Source organism: Cyrtonyx montezumae, unplaced genomic scaffold (assembly GCF_038088225.1).
Source record: "Cyrtonyx montezumae isolate F1298 unplaced genomic scaffold, pur_monq_1.0 scaffold_26, whole genome shotgun sequence".
In the NCBI taxonomy this organism is placed as follows: domain Eukaryota; kingdom Metazoa; phylum Chordata; class Aves; order Galliformes; family Odontophoridae; genus Cyrtonyx; species Cyrtonyx montezumae.
The window spans coordinates 4,418,674-4,441,541 of record NW_027072003.1 but is presented as its reverse complement, the minus strand read 5'-3'; the positions used below and the strand labels follow the sequence as shown (position 1 = coordinate 4,441,541).

Genomic DNA, 22,868 nt, shown 5'->3' with positions numbered 1-22,868 from the left:
GGGAGCAGATGCATGGCAGTTCAAGCTGTCGGTCATGTTGGTAGCAGCATTGCCCTCACTTACGATGGAGTTTCCACGTGAGGAATAAGCTTGAAAAATGCTACAACTCAAGCTGTTGCTCCAAGTGGGGCTCTGGGGGACCCTTTCTCCTTGCACACCGAGGGTGCTTCTGTTCCCAGCCCTAGGCTTGTGTTGTCAGACTCGGTGTAAACAGATCAGCCTGCTCCTGTGGCACTACCAGCTCCCGCACCAGCTCTGGATGCCATGGGATGCCACGTGCTGCCCCTGCGAGCTAATGCACGGTGCTGAGCAAGCCAAGACCAAAGGAGAGGAGAACCACTCCCTGCATTCTTGGTGTAATTCCCAGAACCTTCCTGCCCAGCCAAAGCTGCTTCAGGTCCCCATGCCTGGCACTGATATATCAGCACAAGCCATCCCACGAGTTCAAATCACACCCCAGGATGCTGACTGAGCAGCCAGCCACTGCCTAGCAGAGCCGTGGCTGCTCTGCAGCCCCCTCCAGCCAGGAGGAAGAGGAGGAAGCACAGCACTTGGCATGGTCTTGCAGGTGAGGAGAAGCCTCCTTCCCTGTCCAACCCCTTGGGCAGCTCCTGTGTCCCTAGCCCAGCAAAACGGTGACACTGATGTGCTGGCAGCAGCCACGGGACACAGCAGCACCTGGGTACAGACCTCTCCAAACCACCAGGTGGTGCACACAGGGTTATACTGTGCTGCCATCATCAGAATAATGTTACACCTACCTCTAAGGCTCCACGGACCTCACCCTGTGCAGCACACCCCTCGTCGGGCTGCCTCTTCTATGCTTTCTGCAGGCAGGTCTAGCTCATGAGTAAGCTCAGCATGCCAAACCCAGCATGCAAAGTGCTGCTTCCCAACTGCAGATCTAGACAGCAAGGCTCAGTGCCCATGGACAGCCCTACAAATCAAACCAGCTGCCTTGCTTTGTCCTCCCTCACCTCACTTTTCACAGCAGCCAGGTAATATCAAAGATTAAGAGTAGCCACGGGCAACCCCACAACAGCAAGCCAGGAGAATGGAAAAAGTGGATGGAAATCAGAGAATGAAAGAGGTGATAGAGAGCAAATACTGCAGCAAGAAAGGTAAATGATGCTGATTCTTCTAAAGAGGAGCTGTGGGATGGTTCAGTGGTGAGCTGGTACCCGTGTTCCTATGGTGCATGGAGCTGTCAGCATCATCTGTCCCTTGGATTTGTTTCTACTGGGATCCCATTCAACTTGTGCTCACAGATCCACTGCAACAAGCTAGTGAGAAGGCTGATGAAGAAGCCCACAAAGGCCAAATTTGCTCTTCTTGCCTTTAGCATCCTGTCTCCCTGCCAGAAGTGATTGCTGGAGAGGTAAAACTGAGGGTATGGACCGTGCAACCCAATAGGTGATGGTCCCTGTGGGCTCAGCCTGTTCCCAGAGCACAGCACTGCTGCAGCTGCACATCAGGCAGGTTTCAGCAGTGTAAGTTTTGCTTCAAGTTACAAAAAAGAGAGAGGAGAGAAAAAAAAAAAAAAAAGGAAAAAAAGAAAACACAATCCAGACTGTGCCTTGGCCAAAGCTGGCCCTTTTAAGGAAAGGAAATTTCCCAGAGCCACCCTCGACAAACCTAGAGGCCTGATCCTGCTCTCAGGAATGTCAGTGCAAATCCAGAGCAGCTCAGGCGGCCGCTGGGGGGTTACAGCCCTGCAGGGAAACTCCTGCTTCCCCCCAGAGATGGTGCAGAGCTCAAACTGGAAAAGCCAGGGAGCAAACTCCAGGTTCAAAGGCAGTCGGCATCGGAACGGTCTGCCTGCCAGTTTCAAGAATCTTTCTTTTTTTTTTTGCTGAGCCATGTTCTGGAAACCCAAGCCCTATTCTGCTGCGAGCCGTGTGGAATAAAACAGCTGTGTCCCTTGGCTGGATGGCTCCTACAGAGGTGCCAGATGTTTTGCTTAGGACATGTCAGAAGTGTCTTTCTCGAGTTCAGACTTTCTCTGCTCAGGGGGCTGCCCAACACGCAGCCTGCCAGAGCGATGCCATCAGCTTCAGTGTGGTTTTTTTTGGTAGCAGCCCTCTGCCAACTTCTCCCAGGGAAGCAAAAGAAACTGGGGGCAAACTGGGAAAGGTCTGCTTCCACCCCAGCCCCTGTTTCTGTCAAAAATCTGCAGGGGAAAAGCTAGAGCGATGAGTAAAACACTCGTGTTCCCTTCTCATTAGCATTCGAGGTCTGGATGTAAACCAGATGTAAACGGGCTCTGCTGCAGAGGGCATCCCACTGCATTTTGGGGCCAGATCTGACTGCCCCCAGTTCCTGCTGACAGCAACGTGGGCAGCACGAGAGCCACAGCAAGCAGCCTCAAAAATGGGAACTGCCAGCAAGGGCCACAGCCCTGGGCTGCACTCCCCCGAGGAAGAGGTTGGTAGCTGCATTCAGAACCCACTTCAGCATCTTCCTGCCTCTGCTCGGCCCACTGCGAGCACTGCTTTGCCTCAGGGCTGAAGAGCAAGGGAGTGGGAAGGCTCAGAGCAGAAGCCCAGCATCCAAACTGCAGTGCACGAAGCAGCACAGGTCGCTGCCGGGCCTGTAAGACACCCAGCACGTGGGAAAGCATCTGTAGGAGGTGAGCGGGGTGGGAGATGGAGGTGAAGCTGAGCTGGGGCGTTTGGGTGCTGTGCTGCCAGTTCAAAGGCTCTGCTGTAGGGCTGTGCGTCACTTGCTGAAAGAGAGAATATTGTTTTTGGAGAAGGGAGGAGGAGGGGGAAGCCAGGAGTGGGGAAGGAGGAGGAAAAATTTGGTGAAGGAGGAGGGGCAGTTCGCATGGCTCCTGAGCACCTGCATAGTGCGTGGCAGGAAGGAGGCAGCGGGACCCTGCCCTGCAGACAGGCTGCTTTTGTTGCATCCCGAACGGGCCTCAATTAAGTCTGACAGAAAGAGGACAGAGTCCCATGCACTACGGACAAAACCCCCGAGCTCAGCAAGGCCCGGAGAGCTTCGGCACAACGGGGAGAGGTGTGAAGCTCCATGAGTCGCCCTCTGCAACGCCCCGAGCCTCTGCCAGGCAGCCCCCTCCCGACCAAAGCCATCTCCGGATCCTGGAGGCCACCACGGCTCCGTGACAGCCCTCCCTGCTGCTCCACCACACTGCTCCCTTGCCTGTCTTTGCCCAGCAGATCCCTGTGCCCAGCTGTGGGGCTTGGCCCCGGCCCCGCGCCCATCCCGGCACGTCGTGCCAGCAATGAGCCGGCTTCTAAACAGTTAACACCAACAGAACCACACTGCAGAGGTTCCCTCGTCCCTCAGACCCCACCAAAAAGAAAAGAAATGATCCTCTTAGCCTCTCCTCCACCCACCTGGACCACCTCCTGGCACCCGTCCCATGCCCACCACCAGCGCGGGGCTCGGGGGCTGCGGGCTCCCACCGCGCTCGCCGCGGCTGCCATGTTGGACTGCAAATCCGACATGAGTCGACATCTTTCCTTCTTCATTTTTCCCCCTCCTCGGAGGTGCCCGGTGCAGAAGCACAAAGCACCAGCGTGCGGGACGGCGGTGACCGGGGTGGGAGGATAAAGCACCTCGAGGTGGGACGCGTGGGGCACGTCCCTCCGCGTCGATGGATCCGAGTTTCGGCAGCGCGGGCTGCAGGGAAGGGGTTTTGGGGGAGAAGGCGGAGTGCAGCAGCAACAAAGCGCAACGCTATCTCAAATCAAAGGCAAAAAGCACCCGAACCAACCAACCAACCAAGCAGAAAAAACCAAGAGCGAGGTTCGATTCCGTACCAGGGCAGAGAGAGAGGGATGCACCGCGGGGAGAGCGGTGGTGCGGTGGAGCCGTGGTTGCATTGAGCTCCGCTTCTCCGGACAGTCACCGGGGAAGGATCCTTTTCCGAGAAAGGCCGGTTGGAGTGAGACAGCTTTTTTTTTCTTCTTCCCTTCCCTTCTCTCTCTCTCTCTCTCTCTCTCTCTCCCCTTTCCTTCTCCTCTCAGCTCAACGCCAAGAAATGGGCGGTGCCTGGATGCCAGGCTCCATCCGAACGAAGGCCGGGGCAGGCTGGCACAAAGGCGAGCTGGCAGGAATTCCTGCACTCAAGAGCTCCGAAAATCCGCCCTGGAGAGTTCTGCCCCATTCGGCCCCAAAAGGGCGCGAGCACGGGGGGGTTAAAAAATCGTACCACTAATAATAACAAAAAATAAAATAAAATAAAGGGGGGGGAGGGGGGGGGAATAAAGACCTTCCCGCACGTCGACACAGGTTGAACAAAAGGCCTGGGGGTTGTGGGTATGGCTCCTTGCCCCCCCACCCCCCCCCACCCCACTCCCAACTGCCGTGTGCTGTTTCCCGCCCGCACACCCCCTCGTGCCGCCTCGTGCTCTGAGCAAAAAGGGCAAAAACAAAGCAAAAAAAAAACAAAAAAAAAGGGGGAAAGAAAATAAACAACAAAAAAAGGCGAAAAGCGACGCGGCCGCCATGAGGGCAGCATGGCAGCGGCCGCCTCCACGGGGGCAGATCGGGGGCAGCTCACGTTTTGGGGCATCTTTGGGGCCTTTCTGTCGCTGCTGCCAACACATGGGGGGTTGTGGCGATGATAAAAAGGGAGTCCCGGTGGGCCGGGGAGGGGGGCCGAGGGGCTGGGAGCGCTGCTGGGGAGATGCCAAAAGCAAGGAACAAAACACGTTTTCATCTCGGCCGCACCAGGCCGGCGGCGGAGGGACCGAGGGGCGGCCGTGCACCCCGCAGCCCTCTGCGGCCACCCCGGGGGGGGGGCTGGGGGGGGGGGGAGTGCCTGCCAAGTCCTCCTTGGCACGGCTCCCCCGAACAAAGCCGTCACCCATCCCCGAGCAGGCGCTGACAGTAAGCAAAGTGACAGGCGCATCTCCCGCATGTTAATCCAAACGGCGAGGAGCGAGCGGTGCCAGCATCACCCCCCTCCCCACCCAGCCCCCCCAAAAAAAACCCCTCACCCCCCTTTCGCCCCCCTCCCCACATGCACACAACCCCCCCCCTCCCTTCCCGCCAACCCGTCCACCCCACCCTTGGCACCCGTCGGCCTCGTGCGGGGCCTTCCCTTGGGCGGGTTTAAATCAAAACAAGCGGCCGAGCTTTCGGGGGGCGAACGAGGCCGCTCGGCGTTGGCGGTACCTGTTCCGTTCCCGCTGTCTTCCTCTCGCCTTGGATGCGTGACAAGAGCCAACTCGCCTCTGGTGGGCTCTGGGAGCCGCGGGGCTGTAACCCTTTGCAGGAAGTTGGCACGGCTCCCAGGTAGGACTCGACTCCCACATGGCTCCCCCCAGCCGCCGCCACCGCTCTCTCCCTCCCTCCCTCCCTCCTCTCCCCACCCGCTCTGCCCCCCGAGGCCCAGCGTCGCCCCACGCCGTGTGCCCACGGGGCCGCCCCACGCGCGCGCTCTTGCACACGTACCCGTGAAGGATGACCTGGGCAACACCGAGAACAACAACTTCCTGCTCCGGCTCCCTCCGACGCCTGTTTCCACGCGGTGTGCGGCGAGACGGGGGGAGCTGGGAGGAGGTTTGGGGGTTTGTCGTCATTGAATCACGCTTTCTTTTTTTTTTTTTTTTGCTTTTCTTTTGACCATATATATATTTTTTCTTTTTCTTTTTCTTTTTTTTTTTTGCCGGACCCGACGCGAAAGAGAAGAAAAATGGGAAGAGCTCCGAGCCAGCAGGACAATGCGTGGGGGAGATCGGGGTCCATCTCGCCCACCCCGGTCCGGAACCGCTCATCCCCACACTTGGTCCGTGCGCTGCTCCCAGCTCCTGAATTATTCCAGTCCACGAGCGGGAGGGAGCGCACAGTCCGGAGCCCCTCCGAGCTGCCAAGAGCATTGCAACAGGAAAGAAAGAAAGAGCGAGAGAGGGAGAGGCGAGAGGCAGAGCCCTCACAATCGAGCAGCGAGAAGAGCAAGGAGAAATTAACATCCAATTAGCGCCGTGTTTAACGAGGGAGACGGAGGCGGCTGTTGTTTTTATTGCCCTGTTCTTTTCAGGCACATCTGACAGGCAGCGGGGAAGGCACCCCTGCTCCAAGTGACGTCATCATATTTTTTTTATTATTTTTATATATTTTTTTCCTTCCCCCCCCCCCCCCCTTCCCTCCCCCCCTCCACCTCTTTCCTCTTCCAAATCTCACGGCGAGGTCTCAGCAACTTGGCCAGGGCGACGCGGGGCTGAGGGCCGACAGCTCTGCCCTCCTTTCCCCACCCCCCCCCCGCCCCCCCCTTTCCACCCTTCCTCCTCCTCTTCCTCCTCCCCAACACCGGCCCTTGGAATACAAGCACCAACCCCAGCCCGAAGTCTTTGTTCTTCCAAACAATAAAAAATAAATAAGGGAAAAAGATAAACGTTCAGGTCAACCCGGACGGAGCCCGTTGCTGCGCTCGCTGTGTGCCTGCGTCCGTCTCTCTCCGCTGTTCCTCTCCCTGTAAAACTTTGCGGCATGTGACGCTGCTCCCAGCCTCCTTTGGCACGGTGACAAGAACCTCGCTGCCGGGATCGGAGAGCGCGGGCGGCTTTTAAGGAAGAAACTCAATTCGTTCAGATTAGAGAATGAAGGGGATGTTTTAATCAAGGGAGCGCGGAGGGGCGGCCTGCGGGCGGCCGGGACGGACGGCACTGGGGCGAGCGGCCACGAGGACGGCGGTGCCATGGCCCCGTGTGGGGCTGTGCTGGGGGGAGAGGAGCTGTGTTGCAAACTGGGGAGACTTAATGTCGTGTCCTTGGCTCTCTCCTCCCACCGGGGAGGAGGGTGGGAGGAAGGCCTGTAGGCCTCAGTCTTCCCTTCGGCCTGGGGTGTCCTCGCAGGGAGGAAGCATGGCCGTGGGGTCATCAGCTCCTGATTTGGGCAGAGGTTGCTGCCACCCCACTCCTCCCCACCCTCACAACGTTGCCCCTGTCCCCAGTCCCCACCATGAGCCTTGCTCCCTTGCTCCCTTGCTCCCCAAAAGCCTGACACTGGGGTGACTGGGCACTGGGAAAGGTGTGCTCAGCCAGAGGGTTTTAGCAGAGGAGCTCTGCAGGGGGAAAGGGCCCCAGGGAGGCTCCGGGCTGCCTTGACCTGAGTTTCCCTCTCCCAGCTGCCATCTCTGTGTCCTTTGTCCTCTCTGCAGCTGGGAGCAGATGAGGTCAAAGTCCCAGTAATCTCTACTTTGCACTGGGGAATGATAAACTGCAGGCACCGGGCGGTTGCAGCTTCCACCCATCCCATTTCTGTGCTGGAGAGTCAATATTTAAACACAGTTTTGCTTCCTGGCTAGATAGGGAAACGCCAGCACTGTGCATGGGTCCTAGGTACCAGACCCAACCCTCCTTCCATACCACTTCATTTGTTCTCCCAACTGCACTTTCACTCCTGTACGAGCAGGGCCCCATCCTTCACACCCGTGCTGCAGGGGCTGGGCACCCACTGCCAGGCTGCAATTAAAGGGGAGGGGCTGCCTGGGTAGGGCAGCTGAGGGACCCCTCAAATGAAGCAAGGGACAAGAAGACCCAGAAGGCAGAGGGCAAGGGAGTTAACGACCGTATGGATGGTTTTCATTTAAGCTGATCAAAAGCTGCGTGCAAAGAGTTGTTTCCAGCCAAGTTTGTGAGCTGAATAGAGATCAAAACGGTGGCCTTGGTTCAGGTTTAGGTGAGCTGGTTTGAAGATAGTACTTGTCAGTGCAGGGTGGAGGTGGTGCTACTGGAGGCCTTGCAGGTGACCTGCAAAAGGCAACCTTCATTTTGAGGATAAAGAGTGAGTTCCTGGGCAAGAGCTGTGTGATGTGAGCTACGCAGCACCTGAGGCTCAGATACGTGAGAAATCAGCTAATGCTTTGAAAGAAATGTCTTAAATGGAAATCCTTCCTGAGCAAAAGCGCCTACTGTGAGAAACAAATCAACGTTTCCTTGGGAAAGAAGAAACAAGCAAGGAGAGTTGTTTTATAGCTGTATTTTGGAGCATAGTTAAATCCTCTTTAAAATAATTTCTGGTGAGGGGACAGGGCCATGCAATGAGTGTTGTTACTGTAACACAAACCGTACGGGAGGAAGGGAAGGAGGGAGGACAGACAGGACTGACTTCACAACACCAAAGGGGGCTACTCTGGGGACAGCAGCCTCCACGTGTGCTGGTGCTGCCCCTGCAGCCTGCTCAGGGCCCCAAAACCTCTTCCCAGGGAGTGCAGTAACACTGAACTCTGTGCAAAAGACTGCTTCGTGGGGATCTGAAGTGGGGGAAATGTGCCTGGCTTTGGTAGCAGCACAGATTTATGGGGGGGGGGGAAGGGGGGAAGCCAGTAATTCTCTGTCTAGGAGCTGAGGATAAATCCTGTGCTGCTGTCACAGGTAAGCTCAGCTGTGCAAGGGCATGCTGTGGCCCTGCGTGCATGAGGAGCCTGCAACTCTTGTTCCCAAGACTTTGGCTGGCTGAGATTTATTCTTTTGCTTCAGACAGAGATGGTCCCAGTGCCTCTGCTGCAAGACGAACTCTTCTGCTTGCAGCAGTTAGCAAATCAACACCTCACAACAGCCCAGCACCACAACGTGGCTCCGTGTCCAGCAGTGCAGTGGTGATGCCCTCCTGGGTAGAAGATGCTCACACGACAAAGCATGATCCAGCATGGAAACACGCTGTACCAGAGCAGGGGCTGATCCAACCAGGGACCAAACCCTCCCCTTAAGAAACACACACACTGCCTGCAGCACACACAGCTTCATCCTAAATGCACTCTTCCCATTGCAAAAGGCCTTCCCACAGCAGACACCACGTGCCATGCAGATCTCTCCTTCAGTACCTTCTCCATCTTCAAGTCCTGATGCCGTCCTGGAGACAAGTCATACCTTTCTCTTAAGGACTGCATTGTACTTCATAGTAGTGGGACTGTTTCTCTTTTCTGTTTTGAAACTATTATTTCCCTTTCATGCCCAAGGGAGCTGGGGTGCTCCCTAGTGTTTGGAAACCCTAAAGTATAAGTCTCAGTCTTGATCTTGTCCAGCACAAGCTACCAGCCACGTACACCTGCCCTCTTCAAGAGAGTCAAGACAGGAGCTGGATGTGCTGCTGTTGCTTTCCCAGCAGAGCAGCCCTGGATCTCTTGTCGCTTCTCAGCTTAGGCAGAATGAAGCAGTCTTTTGTCCCTGCATCCTGGGGCTGGTTTCTTTATTATCTGGGCATCTCCTGGTTTCACAGACTTTCCCAGTGTCTTCAGATTCACAGCCCAGACCAGAGAAACAACATCCTTCTGCTCTCTCTCCTATGCATCCTGAGCAAGATAGCCATGAAGAAGGGGCTTTGACTCAGCTGGAGCCTGAAGCCAGATCACTGCAGGCCAACTGGCTGCTGGCCTTGCTGGAGAGGAGGTGTCTTGTTCTGGCACTGCAGACTTTGGATCAAAAAGAACAAATATACATATGGAAACAAGCTTAGGGTTCTTTGAGGAGTCCAAGTTCGTACTTCTCCCTGCAAGCTGGGTCAGTCGATAGGGAAGCAGGCTGCTTGCATGGGTGCTCTACGGAAGAGCAGGCTGGAGCCACGGAACAGCTGCCCCTGAGGAGGAAAACACTGGGGTTAGGGCATCCGTGCTGAAGTGCTGCTTTGCTGCTAGGTTAGCAGGAAATTAAGCTGTGTCTGCTGCAGGGCTGCAAGCCCTGAGTGCCCTGGGTCGGTCTAGAAGAGAAAGTGGGTAGCAAGGATACCTGATGGATGGACAGGGGCACAGCGGTGGGGCTTTGCTCTATGCAACGCCTGAGATTGCAGGCTGCAAGCTAAGGTAACACGAACACAGCAGTACTGCCATGCCTGCTACTGTAACTGGAAGGATGGAAACAATTACAGAGCACATCAAGGATGCAGCACAGATACACCCTGGGCAGTGGCAGAGCCCTCAGGAAGGAGTGGAGGGCACCCAAAGCCCCGTGTGTGCCTCACCTGGCTACTGAGATACCTCCAGCAATGGATCCAGGACGTGAACGCAGGAGCATAAGGGGGGAGGCCGGCACGCAACCTGCATGGCAACAAAAACAGCTGAGATGATCTGTACAGCTGTCACAATATCCAGAGATAGCACAAGTGTAAGTGAAGACACAGAAACAGTGTCTGCACTGGGCTGAAGGCCAAACGACCAGCTTGTTACACCACAGTGGATCATGTAATTGAATTACCCCAGGAGTGTTACCTGGATACTTTAAGAGTGCAGGACTATATGCTGTATCTACACCTTCAAGAAGGAGCAGATACAGAGGCAGCATTACATCAGTGGGTGAGACTCAAATCCATTCCCAAGACACAAGAAGCAGTAGGACTGGGAAAGCAGGCTAGGTGAAGGAGATACTGCTGCTTGGTCCTGTTTCTACCTGCACTCATCTCCCTGTGCTGCATTAACAGCTCTGCATTTCTTCATGCCTGTTCCCTGGTGCCAGAATGTTCCCTTTGATCCCTTTTTGATCCCTTCTGCCTCCGGTCTAGCTCAGATCAGGCTGCACCACCACAGCTCTCCCAGTTATTCCTCTCAGTTTGAACTTTTAGCCTGCTCATCCGTGCCCTCTGATCTAACACTGTGAGTAACCTGGGATGGGAAACCAGGCGACTCTGCAAAGTGCCACATAGTTTATGGTTCTGCGTGAAAGCTTTTCAGTTGTTAGCAAAGGCTTCAGACAACAAGAAGCTGGAGGGAAAGCATCAGATCTCAGTGTGACACACATACCCACAGTTGTTCACTGCCATGAGATCTCCCACGAGAAGGAATGGATACGTCAGCATGCTCATAGCAATCTGAAAGCACAGAAGTTTGGTAGCACCTCTGACGTTCGTGTCAAAAGCAGTAGTTCTAGCTTTTGCATGTTAGTTAAGTTATCCCCATCTCTGGATATAAAGTACAGACTTCAAATGCACCTGCTTTGCCCCCAGACCACAAGCTCTCACCCCACACACAGCAGGAAGCAGAGGAGTGATGTGGCAGTTGCCTACGTACCCCCATCACAAATTTCGTGTAGCTCCGGATCACCGATGCCTGGCTGAACTGAAAAGAGAAGCCAAAGGATTAAGGAGGAGGTGGATAATACCAGGCTGTCCCTGTCACTACGTGACATCCTCTGAGCAAGGGATTAGTCTATTTCAGTGTTGGTCCCCCCTCCCCACTGACTCCTCACAGCTCCCAGACCCTTCACTGGCCAATTCCACTCACATTATCGTCCACTGCGTAGGTGTTGATGAAGTGAGCCAAGAGGTTGCAGCACCAGAGGAAGATGACATCCCCCAGGATGTGAGGGACTAAACCTCTGCAATGTCAAAAAACACAGCTGTGAGGTGCAGAAGGTTCCCTTTCCTCTGCCAACACAGAGGAATCCCACTCCCCAGAATACATGTTTATTCGGGGAGGAACTGAAAGGAGAAGGGGAGACTTCAGGGAAGAGCTCTCCTGGACCTTAGGGGATCCGTTTTGTTTCCTGCTCTGATTGCTGCAGCAGTAGAACAGCAGTTGGGAAAACATACTCTGAACCAGCCTGCTCCACTTGCTTGGTTTTATAGTTTTTGGAGACAACCTTTTTATTGGCAAGAGCATTTCAGAGACTGCTGCAGATACCAGGGGAAGCAAAGTAAGTCCATCCACTGCAATATCTTCTTCTCCAACTGGGCACGCCCTCAGAAAGAGCATGTGCCACTGTTATGGCTACGTAGAGGTTGTAAGGCAATGAGGAAGAAGTGGTCCTCAATGATTTTAAGGGAACATATGTATTCAGGTGGCATTAAGAGTGCTGAGAGCAAAACAGCAACAGTTTGGTCCTGCAGATACAGTTGGTGTTCCCCTCGTGGCAGTGTGATTTCCTGGTGGAGTTGCAGAGCGTATATAATTTCAAAGCACTCCCGAGACATTTTGGGTTGTGTTAAAACCTTTCCTGCGAACTATTAAGTTTAATTGGGCAACCAACAGTGTTTATTTTACGTGGAGAAAGGGAACATAGCCAGCTCCTTCCACGGGCTGTTTTCTAGGGAGCTGAAGGAGAGGGGACTGGGGCCAAAGCTCAGGGAGCATCCTGGAGGAAGCACTATTGATGATTGGTACTACAGATCACTATTGGTGATCTGTAGGCTCCAACAGTTAGATGTGAGGACACTTGATTAAGTGGGGGGATCTCTGTAGACCTCCAGCTCTTTCCCCTGAAGGCAAAAACAGTGAGACACCCTGCTCACCCCTCCCTGATGTGTTCATGTTTCATCTGGAAGCTCAGATTTTGTGATTCCAGAGCTCCTGAAATTTCAGAGCTGCCTTTACCGTTATTGAAGTAACAAAGCAAGTCACCTCCCCACCAGGAGCAGAGGCAGCAGGAGGCTCTGTCTTATGGATGCGAGACAAAATCAGGAAGTGTTAATTAAGAATTGAAGCAAGGTGTCTGCTAGACTTCTGCTTTAGTGATGCTGTCAGTTCACCACGCTTCACACGTGGGGTCTGAGCTCCTCTGGGCAGCACTGCTGCACTGTGCAGTGTCCTGCTCCTACCAGACAGGCAAACCTGTTGCCAGCATGAACCACCTGTTGATTACAAGCACCCACGGTGCTCTTCAGAGGAATGTGCTTCTTATCCAGGCCCTGGCTCTTATTTCAACAAGGAGCCTCATTGTTGCACTTGAACTTGGTGCCTGTCGCACAAACAAATGCTTTAAATGCTCCTTTGCTGAAACACAAAGAAGCACGAGCAGTGAGAGGGGGGGGAAGCAAAGGGAAAAAAATGAGTTTTCCCTGGGCTCTGAAATTAGGATTGAAGATAAGATCTGGGGAAAGCCTAATGGTCAAATTGGAGCTCTGTCAAAGGCACAGATTCAATCCGTGATGTGAGAGATGTGAGAGTCCTGCAGTCAGACAAGGTTTGGGGCAGGAGGTACTCAGGGAATCATCAGCACCTTCAGACTATGGGAGAAGGTATTCAAACAACTCACGTACACAAAGAATCCCAGGATCCCTTCTTCCTTTAATATCCTGCCAATAGCACTGAACACACCGCTGCCAAGAAAGGAAAAGAGCTATAAGCACGTGGTGTTGTCTCTCAGATGGCTCCCCTTTCTATTAGCATTTAAAACAAAAAGGCAGGAAACTCACTGAGCAATTAGCAAGGTGCACTGCAGCCACCAAAACACCCACTGGCACAAAGCTGAACTGAAAGGGATTCCTGGGACAGGGTTCAGCTTTCCCACATCCCTTCACCCCGCAGTCATCCACCCTCTAAACACAGCTCGGATCCATTTGTCAGTCTCCCAGCCCTCCTGGCCCACCATATCCCATGCAGTGTGGGAGCACTGGGCAGGCCTGACTCCAGGACTTGCATTTTTGTGCACCCAAACTCTTCAGAAGTGCAGCTATTCACCTGTACTTGACTTCCCGGCCGACAAACTGGACCATGCAGCGCATAGAGATCACTAAGAGGAAAGAAAGAAATGAGTTTGGGTTGCAATGGATGCCAAGGAAAACGTCCTCCTCCTTGCTGTCCCTTTTCTTCATGCAGATCAGCTCCTCTCAGTGGTCCCCATCAATGCAAGGCACATTACAAACTGGTTCTCTCCCTCGATATGTAGTTATGGGTTGGTCCTTGAAGACCAATCTGATTATCAGCTTCCCCAGTACTTGGGACTCACATTGGTTCTCTGGTTTCATACAAAGCCACTTCTGTTTACATTTCTCTATCAGAATGGTAGGGGTTGTCCTCAGTGAGGGCAGAGTTCCTCAGTCTGGGGAGGACAGGCAGAGGGACAGGACTCACCGTGCAGCGGATGGGACACAACCCGGGACACGCACTGCATCATCATCTCATGAGACGTCTGAGAAGGGGAGAAAATGGAAAAGCTGCATGAAAAGCTCCTCCCGTGTGGATCAGGTCCTTTCCCTCAGTGGTCCCAGACCTGCTTTTAGATCTGTTTTTCATGGTAAGCCTCCATTTCTATGAAATATTTCACATCTGCACACAGTGGCTACTGAACACCATAAGCTTTTTACCTGGCATGTCTCCACAAGTAATTCTACCCACAAGCCACAGTTTAAGCTGCTTTTGCTTTCAAGGCACATCCCCACTGTGATCTCCCTCTCCCTCATCCCTCACTAACATGTACTATCCATTTCTCACCTCTTTCACCACTTTCCTAAGGGAAGTCTTCACATCATCCTTGTTAGACACATGTTCCATGTCGTCCAGTGGAAAGGCCTGAAGAGAAAGAGAAGAAAAATATGGTCAAAACTGATGGAGATGCTGACCTGCAAGCCCTTGACTTCTGATGAGGAAAATCATAAGCAGCTGTCCTCTAGATTGCAGGGGAAAAAAATCCAGGAAAAAGGGAAGACAGGAGAAGGGTGGGTGGACAGTAAAAATGGAGGAAAACTCACAAAATTGTTTGCAAAAAGCAAGTGATGTCCAAATTAAATTAAAATTCCCAAGAAAATAGGTTTTGGGGATATGGGTACTGTCTTCCTTTTGTGATGGAGGACTATTTGGAGCCATGAGGAGACAGCACGTGCAGTCACGGCTGGCTGCAAGCATGTGCAGCCTCTGTGGCTCTGCTGCAGTAGCACTGGCTGCCTGAGCAAGCTGATTTATGGAGAGAGAAGCTGCCCTTTACCTTCTTCACGCTCCCCCTGGTGATGGTTGATAAAGTGCTTGAGATGAGGCGAGGAGTAAGGCCACGGAAGAGGCCTCTCTTCCCATCCACTTTCACAATGTGTCTGGCTGGGTGAGAAAACACCAGGCTGCTGTCAGTCGGGAAGCAGCCGACCCACGGAGAGCACCCTGCCCTGCCAGAGCACAGCCTGCGTGGGCTGGCCACAGGAAGACTCACCGTAGGTGAAGAAGCCAGGCAGGTACAGTACTTTCCTTCCCAGTACATTTCTTCCAACAGTTGGAGGTAGTGGTTCGTGCCCGACCTGCAGGAGAAACTCTGTGAGCAGGTCCCCAAAGTGGTTCTGGCATTCCTGAACCTGACACACCTCACTCCCATCTGCCTGAGCTGCTGAACGGCCACGTCCCCCTCTGCCACCCCATAACAAATGGGGGCCCCGTGATGTGGGCAGTCTCCTTTCTGTTACAGAGTTCCTGGGATAGGAAGGCCTCACCCCCTCATTTAATAGGGGCCCCTATTACAAAAGGGTTCTCAGGATGGAGAGGGATGAAGACCCACAGCATTACGTAGGGATTTCCCATCCTCTGTTATATAGGAATCCCCACTGTGTGGGTATCTTCATCTGTCCCATTCTATGGGGTCCTCACTCCTGTCAAATAAAGGGGTGCCCGCTGTCTATGTGGGTCTTTGTCCCTCCACTGTATGTTACACACATATAGCAGTCCCTGACACAGAAGCATCCTCATTCCCCCTCTCTCAAGGCCTCCTTGTTTTAAAGGCACCTTCATCCTCACGGTTACATGCGGGATCTCCCTGCTGCAGGGATCATGGTCACAGAGTGCCACAGCAGGATCCTGTGCACTCCTCACCCCATCACACAGCCTCTGCCCCCCCTTACACAGCTCTCCCCACTGCACAGACGACTCCCACTCACAGCAAGGGGTCCTCCCCCCTCCCCACATTATAAGGCGGTCCCATTGCGACAAAGGGGTGCTCCCTTTGCACGGGAGTCCCCGTACCTCACCCCATCTCCCTCTGTAACAAGGAAGGGGCTCCCCATCATTACACAGGCCATCACCCCACAGAGATACCCACCTCCCTGCCCCCAGACGGGGGTCTCAGCCCCCCCCCACCCCCACGGCCCCGGACCTGGACGAGCAGCTTGACGTAGAGCAGCGGGTGGCTGGCGGCGGCGAGCCCGGCGCCCAGCACCACGAACAGCCCCTCGGTGCCCTCGGCCCGGCCCGGCCCGGCCCCAGGCCCAGGTCCGCCGCCAGGGGGCGCCCGCGCCGCCGAGGGCAGCGGAGCTTCGCCCGCCATGGCCCCGCCGCCGCCACCACTGCGCCTGCGCGGTTCGTTGCGTCGTGCGTCACCGCGCTGGGCGGGGCTACGCGGCGGTTTTGGGGGGGGGGGGGGGGTGTGAAGAGGCCGTGGCAGAATTTTGTGTTCCTGAGAATTATTAATGAAAGCGATTACATTATTCCGCTTCCACTTCGCGTTCGTATTCAATTGAATGCATGCCATTCGCGCTGCTCGAGATCTGCTCCCGTGTTTTTTAAACGAACCCGGCGCGGGACAGCAGCGGCGCGATTTGCCCGTAGGCGGCGGGAGCAGTAGAGACGCGGTCCTCCCGCCTTCCTAGAGCGGCCGCGTAGAGCGACTCTCCCAACATCCCAGCGCCCCCCGCGCGCTCCCGCCCTGCTCAGCGACTTCCGGCGGGGCGTGTGGCGGCGGCGGCGGCGCGCGGGGAGCAGCCATGGCGTACCGCGGGCAGGGCCAGAAGGTGCAGAAGGTGATGGTGCAGCCCATCGTATCCTTCTCCGGCGGGGGCTGGGCGGGGGAAGGGGTCCGCGGGGCGGGGAGCGGCGGGAAGGAGCGGTCCTAGGGCCGTATCGCGGAGGAGTCGTCCCCGTCCTTAACGTTGCGCTGCAGAACCTCATCTTCCGATATCTGCAGAACGTGAGTACCGGGGGGCTGTGGTTGGGGCGGGGGGGTTCGCCTTTCGGTCTGTAGCTTTATTTCGTGGCGGCTTTCGGAGCCCGTCAGCGTTAGGTGGGCGCTGTTCGGGTGCGTCGGGAGTGTGCTCCTGAATCGGGAGTGCAGCAGCGTGGCTGTTTGAAGGTGTGTGTTCTGTGTGTAACGTGCACCCAGCAGCCCAGCGCCTGTGAGGTGTGATGTGCTGTGTTTGGGAGCTGCTCCTTAAAGTATTTCAGAGCTGTTGTGGCTGTTGGTTGCAAGGGTTTCTTAACGTGTCGCTAGCAAGACTCTCTTAATGCACAGAGAAGAGCAGTGTTGCTTAAAGTGTTTATTTTCCAGTTTACTCATCCCCCCATCGTTTTGCAGAGGTCCAGGATCCAGGTGTGGCTTTATGAGCAGGTGAACATGCGGATAGAAGGCTGCATCATTGTGAGTACCAGCATGTCCCCATCTTACTGTTTGCTTTCCCATGTTCACAAATCTGCTTGCTACTGAGAAAAACTAGCACAAGGAAAAATACAATTTGTGCATGTCTAATGATTGATCTTAACGTCCAGCCCATGTTAGGAAACCTAATGATAGTTTGCACTGTTGTTGCTGAACTGAGTGCTTTTGCTGCTGATTTTTAGGGCTTTGATGAATATATGAATTTGGTGCTGGATGATGCAGAGGAGATTCACTCCAAAACAAAATCAAGAAAGCAGCTGGGTACGTTGTTGTGTCTGTGTAGCTTGAATGCTGTGTGCTGTGAGAGCTGGTTGGGTGAGCTTGGCCTGTAGCAGCACTTGGAGGTAGAAAGCACGTGCCAAGTGTTGGTTTGGAAGCACAGTGGGCAGATGCTGGCTCAGTCTTTCATCCTGCTTTTTTTTTTAATGTGTTGATTTTGCTAAATGTAAAGGAGAGTCTCTGTATGCCCAAGACCAGTTGTTATCTTTCAAATGCTGTCTTTCTGCAACTGAAGTGTCTGGAAGAACCTGGTCAAAACTCCCACGTGCCTGCATCTCAATCTGGTAGCCCTGAGCAATTCTCACACTGCCTGGGTCGACTCTGGGTGGTGGTATTTACTGTTCACCACTGCTGGCAAAGATAAAAACAAGGGATGCATTGAGGATTTTAGCAGGGACTGCTGGAGCAGAGATGGTGTCTGAGAGTTGAGAGTGGATTGTGAATGTCCTGCCCTGCCATGGTTTCCCTGTGGAGCTGCCAGGAGGAAAAGGGATCAGTGCAACTCCTCCACTGCGATGGGGGCATCTTCTTGCAAGAATCTTCTGTTGTGAGATATCTTTTGAAAACATGAGGTTGTTCTTGGCTCTGGGATCTCTCTAATCCCCTGTTTCCTTTCTCTGTGTTGCAGGTCGGATCATGTTAAAAGGGGACAATATCACTCTTCTACAAAGTGTTTCTAACTAGAAGTCACTGCTGTTCATTTAGAGCAGTGGTTGCAGTTCAGAATGGTTTGGAGTGAATGAAGAAAGTGCTAGTGGGAGCGTGACGTGCTGGTAGATAGAAAGTTTTGTGTAATTGGCAATGCATGCCGAGCTAAAAAAAGAAAAAAAAGTCTCCTTTTTTTTGTGGGAGTAATTTTTTTGTAGTTTGAAACAATACAGGATGTATTTCCCAAATAAACGTTTTTCATGTTAATGGTAAACACAACATCTGCTTGTTCTTATTCTTGTCTTTCTGTGATGGGAGAAGGCAGAGAGGTATTTATCAAGTGATTTGCTGTGGAGCTGATAATTTTCTGATAACTGTGCTTTTTTGGGGGAGTTACATGTGCAATATGAGACAGGATGGGCTGTGGTGTCACTTGGTGACTTGGGCTTGTGTGATTCTAGTAAGTTTGTTAGAGGTTTTACATGCAATTGCCACCCTTTGTTGTCACAGCAGTTGGTTCCTCAGGTGTTTTCTGAGTAACATAAACGAGGCTTAATTTCTTAAGGAATGTTAATTATGGATCAGTCAGTAAAAGCATCTTCGTGGGTTGGTGATGGATTTGGGGCTGTGGTATAGTAATCCGACATCAAAAATGTTGTTAACATCTGTACTCTTGTAAAATGTCATCTTTAGAGAGGGCAACTGGTTGGGATTAAGTCTATAATTTCATCTTTGGCCAGTGCCTCTAGATTAAATCCTTGTGCTGTTAAGTAGGCTGTAAAAAGAAGTAACCTACAAGTGTTCTCTGGGATAGGTGATGTTAAATGTCACAGCAGGGAGCACGTATGAAATAGAGTTGTATTTTATGAGGTCCCCTGCATTTGCTTTTTATTTTAACCTTGGAGTACCAACTGAAGCTTTCAGGGAAGTGAGAGCTGTCCGAGTCAGGTCAGGTGTTGCAGTGTGGGATATTTATGATGCAGGCAGGTAACGTTATGGGCACTGCACCTCTTTGTCATTATGGACAGGTCACAGCCCCGAGACTTTTATCTAAAATTAATTACTTGAGTTAATCGCTTTTCTTTCTGAGTTTGTGTGGAAAATACCATGAGGGATTGGAGCTGGGAAGAGCTTATTTAACAGGGAGCTGCTGCCTCATGTTGCTTGGTTTATCTAGGGCCACTGAAGTAGCACTGACTCAGGGTCCATCCTTCCTTCTTGTGCATGGCTGCTTTTTGAGAAGGTTTGGCCATTAGGAGGAACAGCTTATTCTTATCAGTAGTGCTGCTGCCAACTCCAAATTGTGTACTTTGAGCCTCTGTAATGCTTCCTAGAGCTCCTCTGCTCTCTGATATTATCAAATTAGCACGAATGAACATCAGTATAGGAGCAGGCTGCTGATGGGAGGAAGGAAGTCCAGGCTAATCATCGCTGAAGCATCTCATGATAAGGCCCCAAAATAGGCAGTCATGATGTGTGTGGGGGAGTTGCAGAAGAAAAAGAGAAGCTCCCAGGCAGGAAGCCACACAAACTGCACAGAGCCTGCAGGAGTGTCCGAGTGTGTGTGAATGGCCAGGAGGAAATACAGCCCCATTGTTTGTGCTGCGCCTGGCAATGGAGCACTGCAGCCTGAGAACAGAGCTCCTAGGCATTACCAGCACACAAATGGGGCTCAAAAACAATTCTGCTTTTGCCGAACTGCCTTCCCAAGAAGCACTTGTCTGTCCTCATAAAAACCACAGGGCTGACTCATCTAAGTGCTTGCCGATTTTTATTATTATTATTTTTAACCCCGAATCCTTCCAGCCTCCTGTGCCTTTCCAGGCTGGAGGCAGAGAGAAGGTAATGTTTCATCGGGCTGGGCACGCAGTGCCAGGCAGAGGGTGACCCGAGCTGGCTGCACAAGAGTGTGTTAGACAGAAGAGGGTGCTGCGGGCTCGGCCAGCTCCCTGCCCCTCCAGCTAAGTGTCATAAGCCTTTGCAGGAACACAGAGTTCCCCAGCGTTCAAGCAGCTTTATTGGCTCCCAAACAACCTGGAAGAAAGCAAACTGAGCTGTCTGGCGTGGGGCTGTGCTCTGCCAGGGCAGCAGCCAGGCAGGGTGCCCTCTGCTTCCCCAGCTCATCCCTGCCCTGCAAGCTGAGGTGTCCTGCTCCTGGAGGGAATGAGGAGCACAAAGCTCTGGTTTGGACTGAGCAAGAAGCAGTGAGGAGGAGCAAGGTAGAGTGAATGCTTACCATTGAGCTCTGTGTTTAGACAGCTCCCATTGCTTGCCTTTCTGCTGTGTTGAAGCCTGTTGTGTTTGCTTTTGCAAGTACTTTTCCATAATGTGCAAATTCCTTTCCCTCCAGTGCGGGAGTGAGGAGGAGCAGGGTGGGCCTGGGGGGTGGGTAAAGGCTCCTTATGAAGAAGCAGCCTTGAGGTGACATTATTGGGAGTGCTTGCCATGCTGAGTTATTGTGGTGTGGCAAAAAGAAAAATACTGTGCAGCAGTGTTCACACATCTCCAGGAGAGAAAAGCCCCATGGTGGAGATGGCCAGAGAAATCAGAAGCAAAACTCAAGCTGATGGTAGGTTCAGGTAGCACCTTGATTTTCCCTCTCATAGAAACAGAGCTTGGTCTTCCTTAAAAAACGAGCAGTTGAGACCTGTGTCTGTGCTAACGATGGCACAACTGTGTAAGACAGAGAGCATTCTGCATTTCATTTTGAGAGTGTTGATTGTGGCAGCAGATGATGGCCCTCTCAGGTCCAGGTGGAGCTGTGCAATGTTTGCTTTGATTTTTTTTTTCTTGATGCTGTTCCCACCTTTAACAGCCCTGGAAGGTACCTTGAGTAAATGTTTGCCTGCTCTCTCTGCTGCTGGCTTCAGGGTTCTGGGAAAAAAAAGGCTGCATTTCTTCCCTGCTGCACTTGGGAATTGCTTGCCCTGGCCCAGCCCAGTCTTTTCGTGGCACTGTGCTTGTGAAACAGCCTCGAGCAGGGAGGCACAGTGGTCCTGGCTCTCTTGTAGGGGAGTTCTCAGTGGTTCTCTGGTAGGATGCTGTGGTTTGTGGGGTGACTGTTGGAACCTGGACCTCTGAGCCAGCCAATGGCCTGCTTTTGGTGCAGTCACCAGCAGTGCTTCTGGGTGCTTTTCCCTGCTCTTGAAAGTCACTGCTGCACTTCTGCTCACTTCTCTCATGTTCTGTGGAGGTGCTGGGCTCAGTCCCTGGGCAGGACACAGGCCTGGCTTGACAGGAGGACCACAGGTGGGATTGGGGATGGGATTTGCATCTGTGTGGCCTTTACAAGGTTGGAGTCACCTTCCCTTCATCCCACAGAGAGTCCTCCCAGACTTAGTGCACATTATCTGAGAACATATTTTGAGTACTGGTATGTTTTAAGGATTGCGTGCCTAAAAATAATAGTATCAAACTGACAACAGTGGAAGGTCAAAGACTCAAATGGCTTAGAAGCTGTACCCTTAGGGCAGCATCTCAATATGGAAAACTTGTGTGGAGGGCAGAGACAGGAGCTTGGGAAGAGCAGCCTGAAATGGTGCTGTCATGTTTCCCTGGAGTCCCTGCTTGCTGTTCTGGTTCCAGTCCTGCACAGAGATGGGATAATTTGGGACCTCTTTCTCTGTTCTTCTCTGTGGGTAATAAAAGATGGTCTCCCCTGAGTCCGAAGGCTGGATGGGTATCTGTCAAAAGCAGATGAGATGCCTGGGGAGGGGAGTTTGCTGTGCAGCCATTTCGCCCTTCTTCCCCTGAAGTCCTTGTCGAAGGGTTCTCACCGTACACAATGCCAAGAACTGGCTCCAGCAGGTTTTGTTCGCTGCAGTACCCTCCGTTGGCAGCCCACACACAAGGTGCCCAGCATGGCTGCCCCCCCCCCATCGTGCCTTTTCGCATTCATACCCACCAGGGGCATCATTACTATTGTTTGTAGCATCTCTTGGAAAAATGAGTCATGGGCATTTTGCCTGCCCTCAGCAGGGACACTCTGCCACATTAGCAGCAGCAACGCCCGCCCCCTGCTCTGCTGCCTCGCATACCAGCGGGCCCCTGCGTGCGAGGAGCTGGCCTTGTGTTGCTGAGGTTGCTTGACACTGCTGCTTTTCAACCTGGGCCCCGGGGAGGGCTTTACCCCCTGCTTTGCATGCACAGCAGCAGTTCAGCACAAGGTGCTGTTCCTGCAGGTTGTCTTCTCTCCCGTGCCTTGAGCTAGAATACTTCAGCCCAGGCTTCCTGCACTCTTCGGGCCGTGCTCCTTACCCAGAGTGTTGCCGTGGTGCACTGTGTTAGTTTTGGTCTCTTGCAGTTTGTCAGCAGAAGGGTTGGGGATGTTTCTTTACAGCTCTGCTTGGTGTGGCATCTCGCTGCAGGATTTGGGGCATGATAAAACAAAGCCACGTGGTTGCTGGGGGTTTGGCCAGTTTGTTTTACTCACACTCGAGTGTTTATTACTCACCATCAGACCCAGGATGCCTGGGTCCTATTCCAGACTGTGTCTGTTTCACCAGAAAAGTCGAATGGGATCAGGTTTGCCCAAGGGCTTGCTTTGTTGCAAGGGCCAGAGCTCCAAAAGCAGACCAAACTTACCTCCCTGAGCCAGCTTGTCAGATTTTCCCCTTATCTGTTGTTCTCTTATCTTCAAACTAGGAGCAGTATCTAATAGCCCCCTGGGGGTGGTGGCTGATGGAGCGATGCGATGTCCTCAGCTGAGTGGAGTGATGCTGCACACCATCCCGCTGTCTCTGCAGCTCTCCTGCTGCCTGCCAATCTGCTCCCTAAATAGATCTGTGTTTTCTGGGGATGCTCTCGGTTGGATGGGGCTCAGAGCAGAGTTCAGGAGATGGTTCAAGTGGTGGCTTTTGTGAATGGAGCTAGCAGCAGGGCCGAGCACCAGCTGGTGTGGCATCGTGCGAGGTTTCCAGA

At 53.2% G+C, this 22,868-nt stretch overlaps 2 protein-coding genes across 2 annotated transcripts; one reads left to right on the top strand and one right to left on the bottom strand.

Moving 5' to 3' along the window:
- Nucleotides 1-8,769: 8,769 nt before the first annotated feature.
- MTCH1 (mitochondrial carrier 1) lies at nt 8,770-16,269 on the bottom strand. The gene is made up of 13 exons (XM_065740162.1): nt 16,163-16,269; nt 15,747-15,984; nt 14,817-14,901; nt 14,601-14,707; nt 14,111-14,188; nt 13,751-13,808; nt 13,358-13,409; nt 12,937-12,996; nt 11,183-11,276; nt 10,970-11,017; nt 10,703-10,770; nt 9,928-10,003; nt 8,770-9,546 (listed from the first exon to the last, which is right to left on the bottom strand). Exons 1-13 carry the CDS (start codon nt 16,267-16,269, stop codon nt 9,472-9,474), a joined length of 1,146 nt encoding a protein of 381 aa, XP_065596234.1. The 3' UTR covers nt 8,770-9,471.
- Nucleotides 16,270-16,294: 25 nt separating this feature from the next.
- SNRPE (small nuclear ribonucleoprotein polypeptide E) lies at nt 16,295-18,223 on the top strand. The gene is made up of 5 exons (XM_065740498.1): nt 16,295-16,407; nt 16,530-16,556; nt 16,941-17,003; nt 17,204-17,282; nt 17,929-18,223. Exons 1-5 carry the CDS (start codon nt 16,354-16,356, stop codon nt 17,982-17,984), a joined length of 279 nt encoding a protein of 92 aa, XP_065596570.1. The 5' UTR covers nt 16,295-16,353; the 3' UTR covers nt 17,985-18,223.
- The last annotated feature ends 4,645 nt before the right edge of the window (nt 18,224-22,868 follow it).

Coding starts and splice junctions, on each gene's coding strand:
- MTCH1 (XM_065740162.1), bottom strand. CDS start 16,269: ATGTTGGGAGAGTCGCTCTACGCGGCCGCTCTAGGAAGGCGGGAGGAC. Junction 14,708..14,816: donor GCCTGGCTTCTTCACCTACG/GTGAGTCTTCCT, acceptor TTTCTCACCCAG/CCAGACACATTGTGAAAGTG. Junction 9,547..9,927: donor GGAGGTATCTCAGTAGCCAG/GTGAGGCACACA, acceptor TTTCCTCCTCAG/GGGCAGCTGTTCCGTGGCTC.
- SNRPE (XM_065740498.1), top strand. CDS start 16,354: ATGGCGTACCGCGGGCAGGGCCAGAAGGTGCAGAAGGTGATGGTGCAG. Junction 16,557..16,940: donor TCTTCCGATATCTGCAGAAC/GTGAGTACCGGG, acceptor ATCGTTTTGCAG/AGGTCCAGGATCCAGGTGTG. Junction 17,283..17,928: donor AAAATCAAGAAAGCAGCTGG/GTACGTTGTTGT, acceptor TCTGTGTTGCAG/GTCGGATCATGTTAAAAGGG.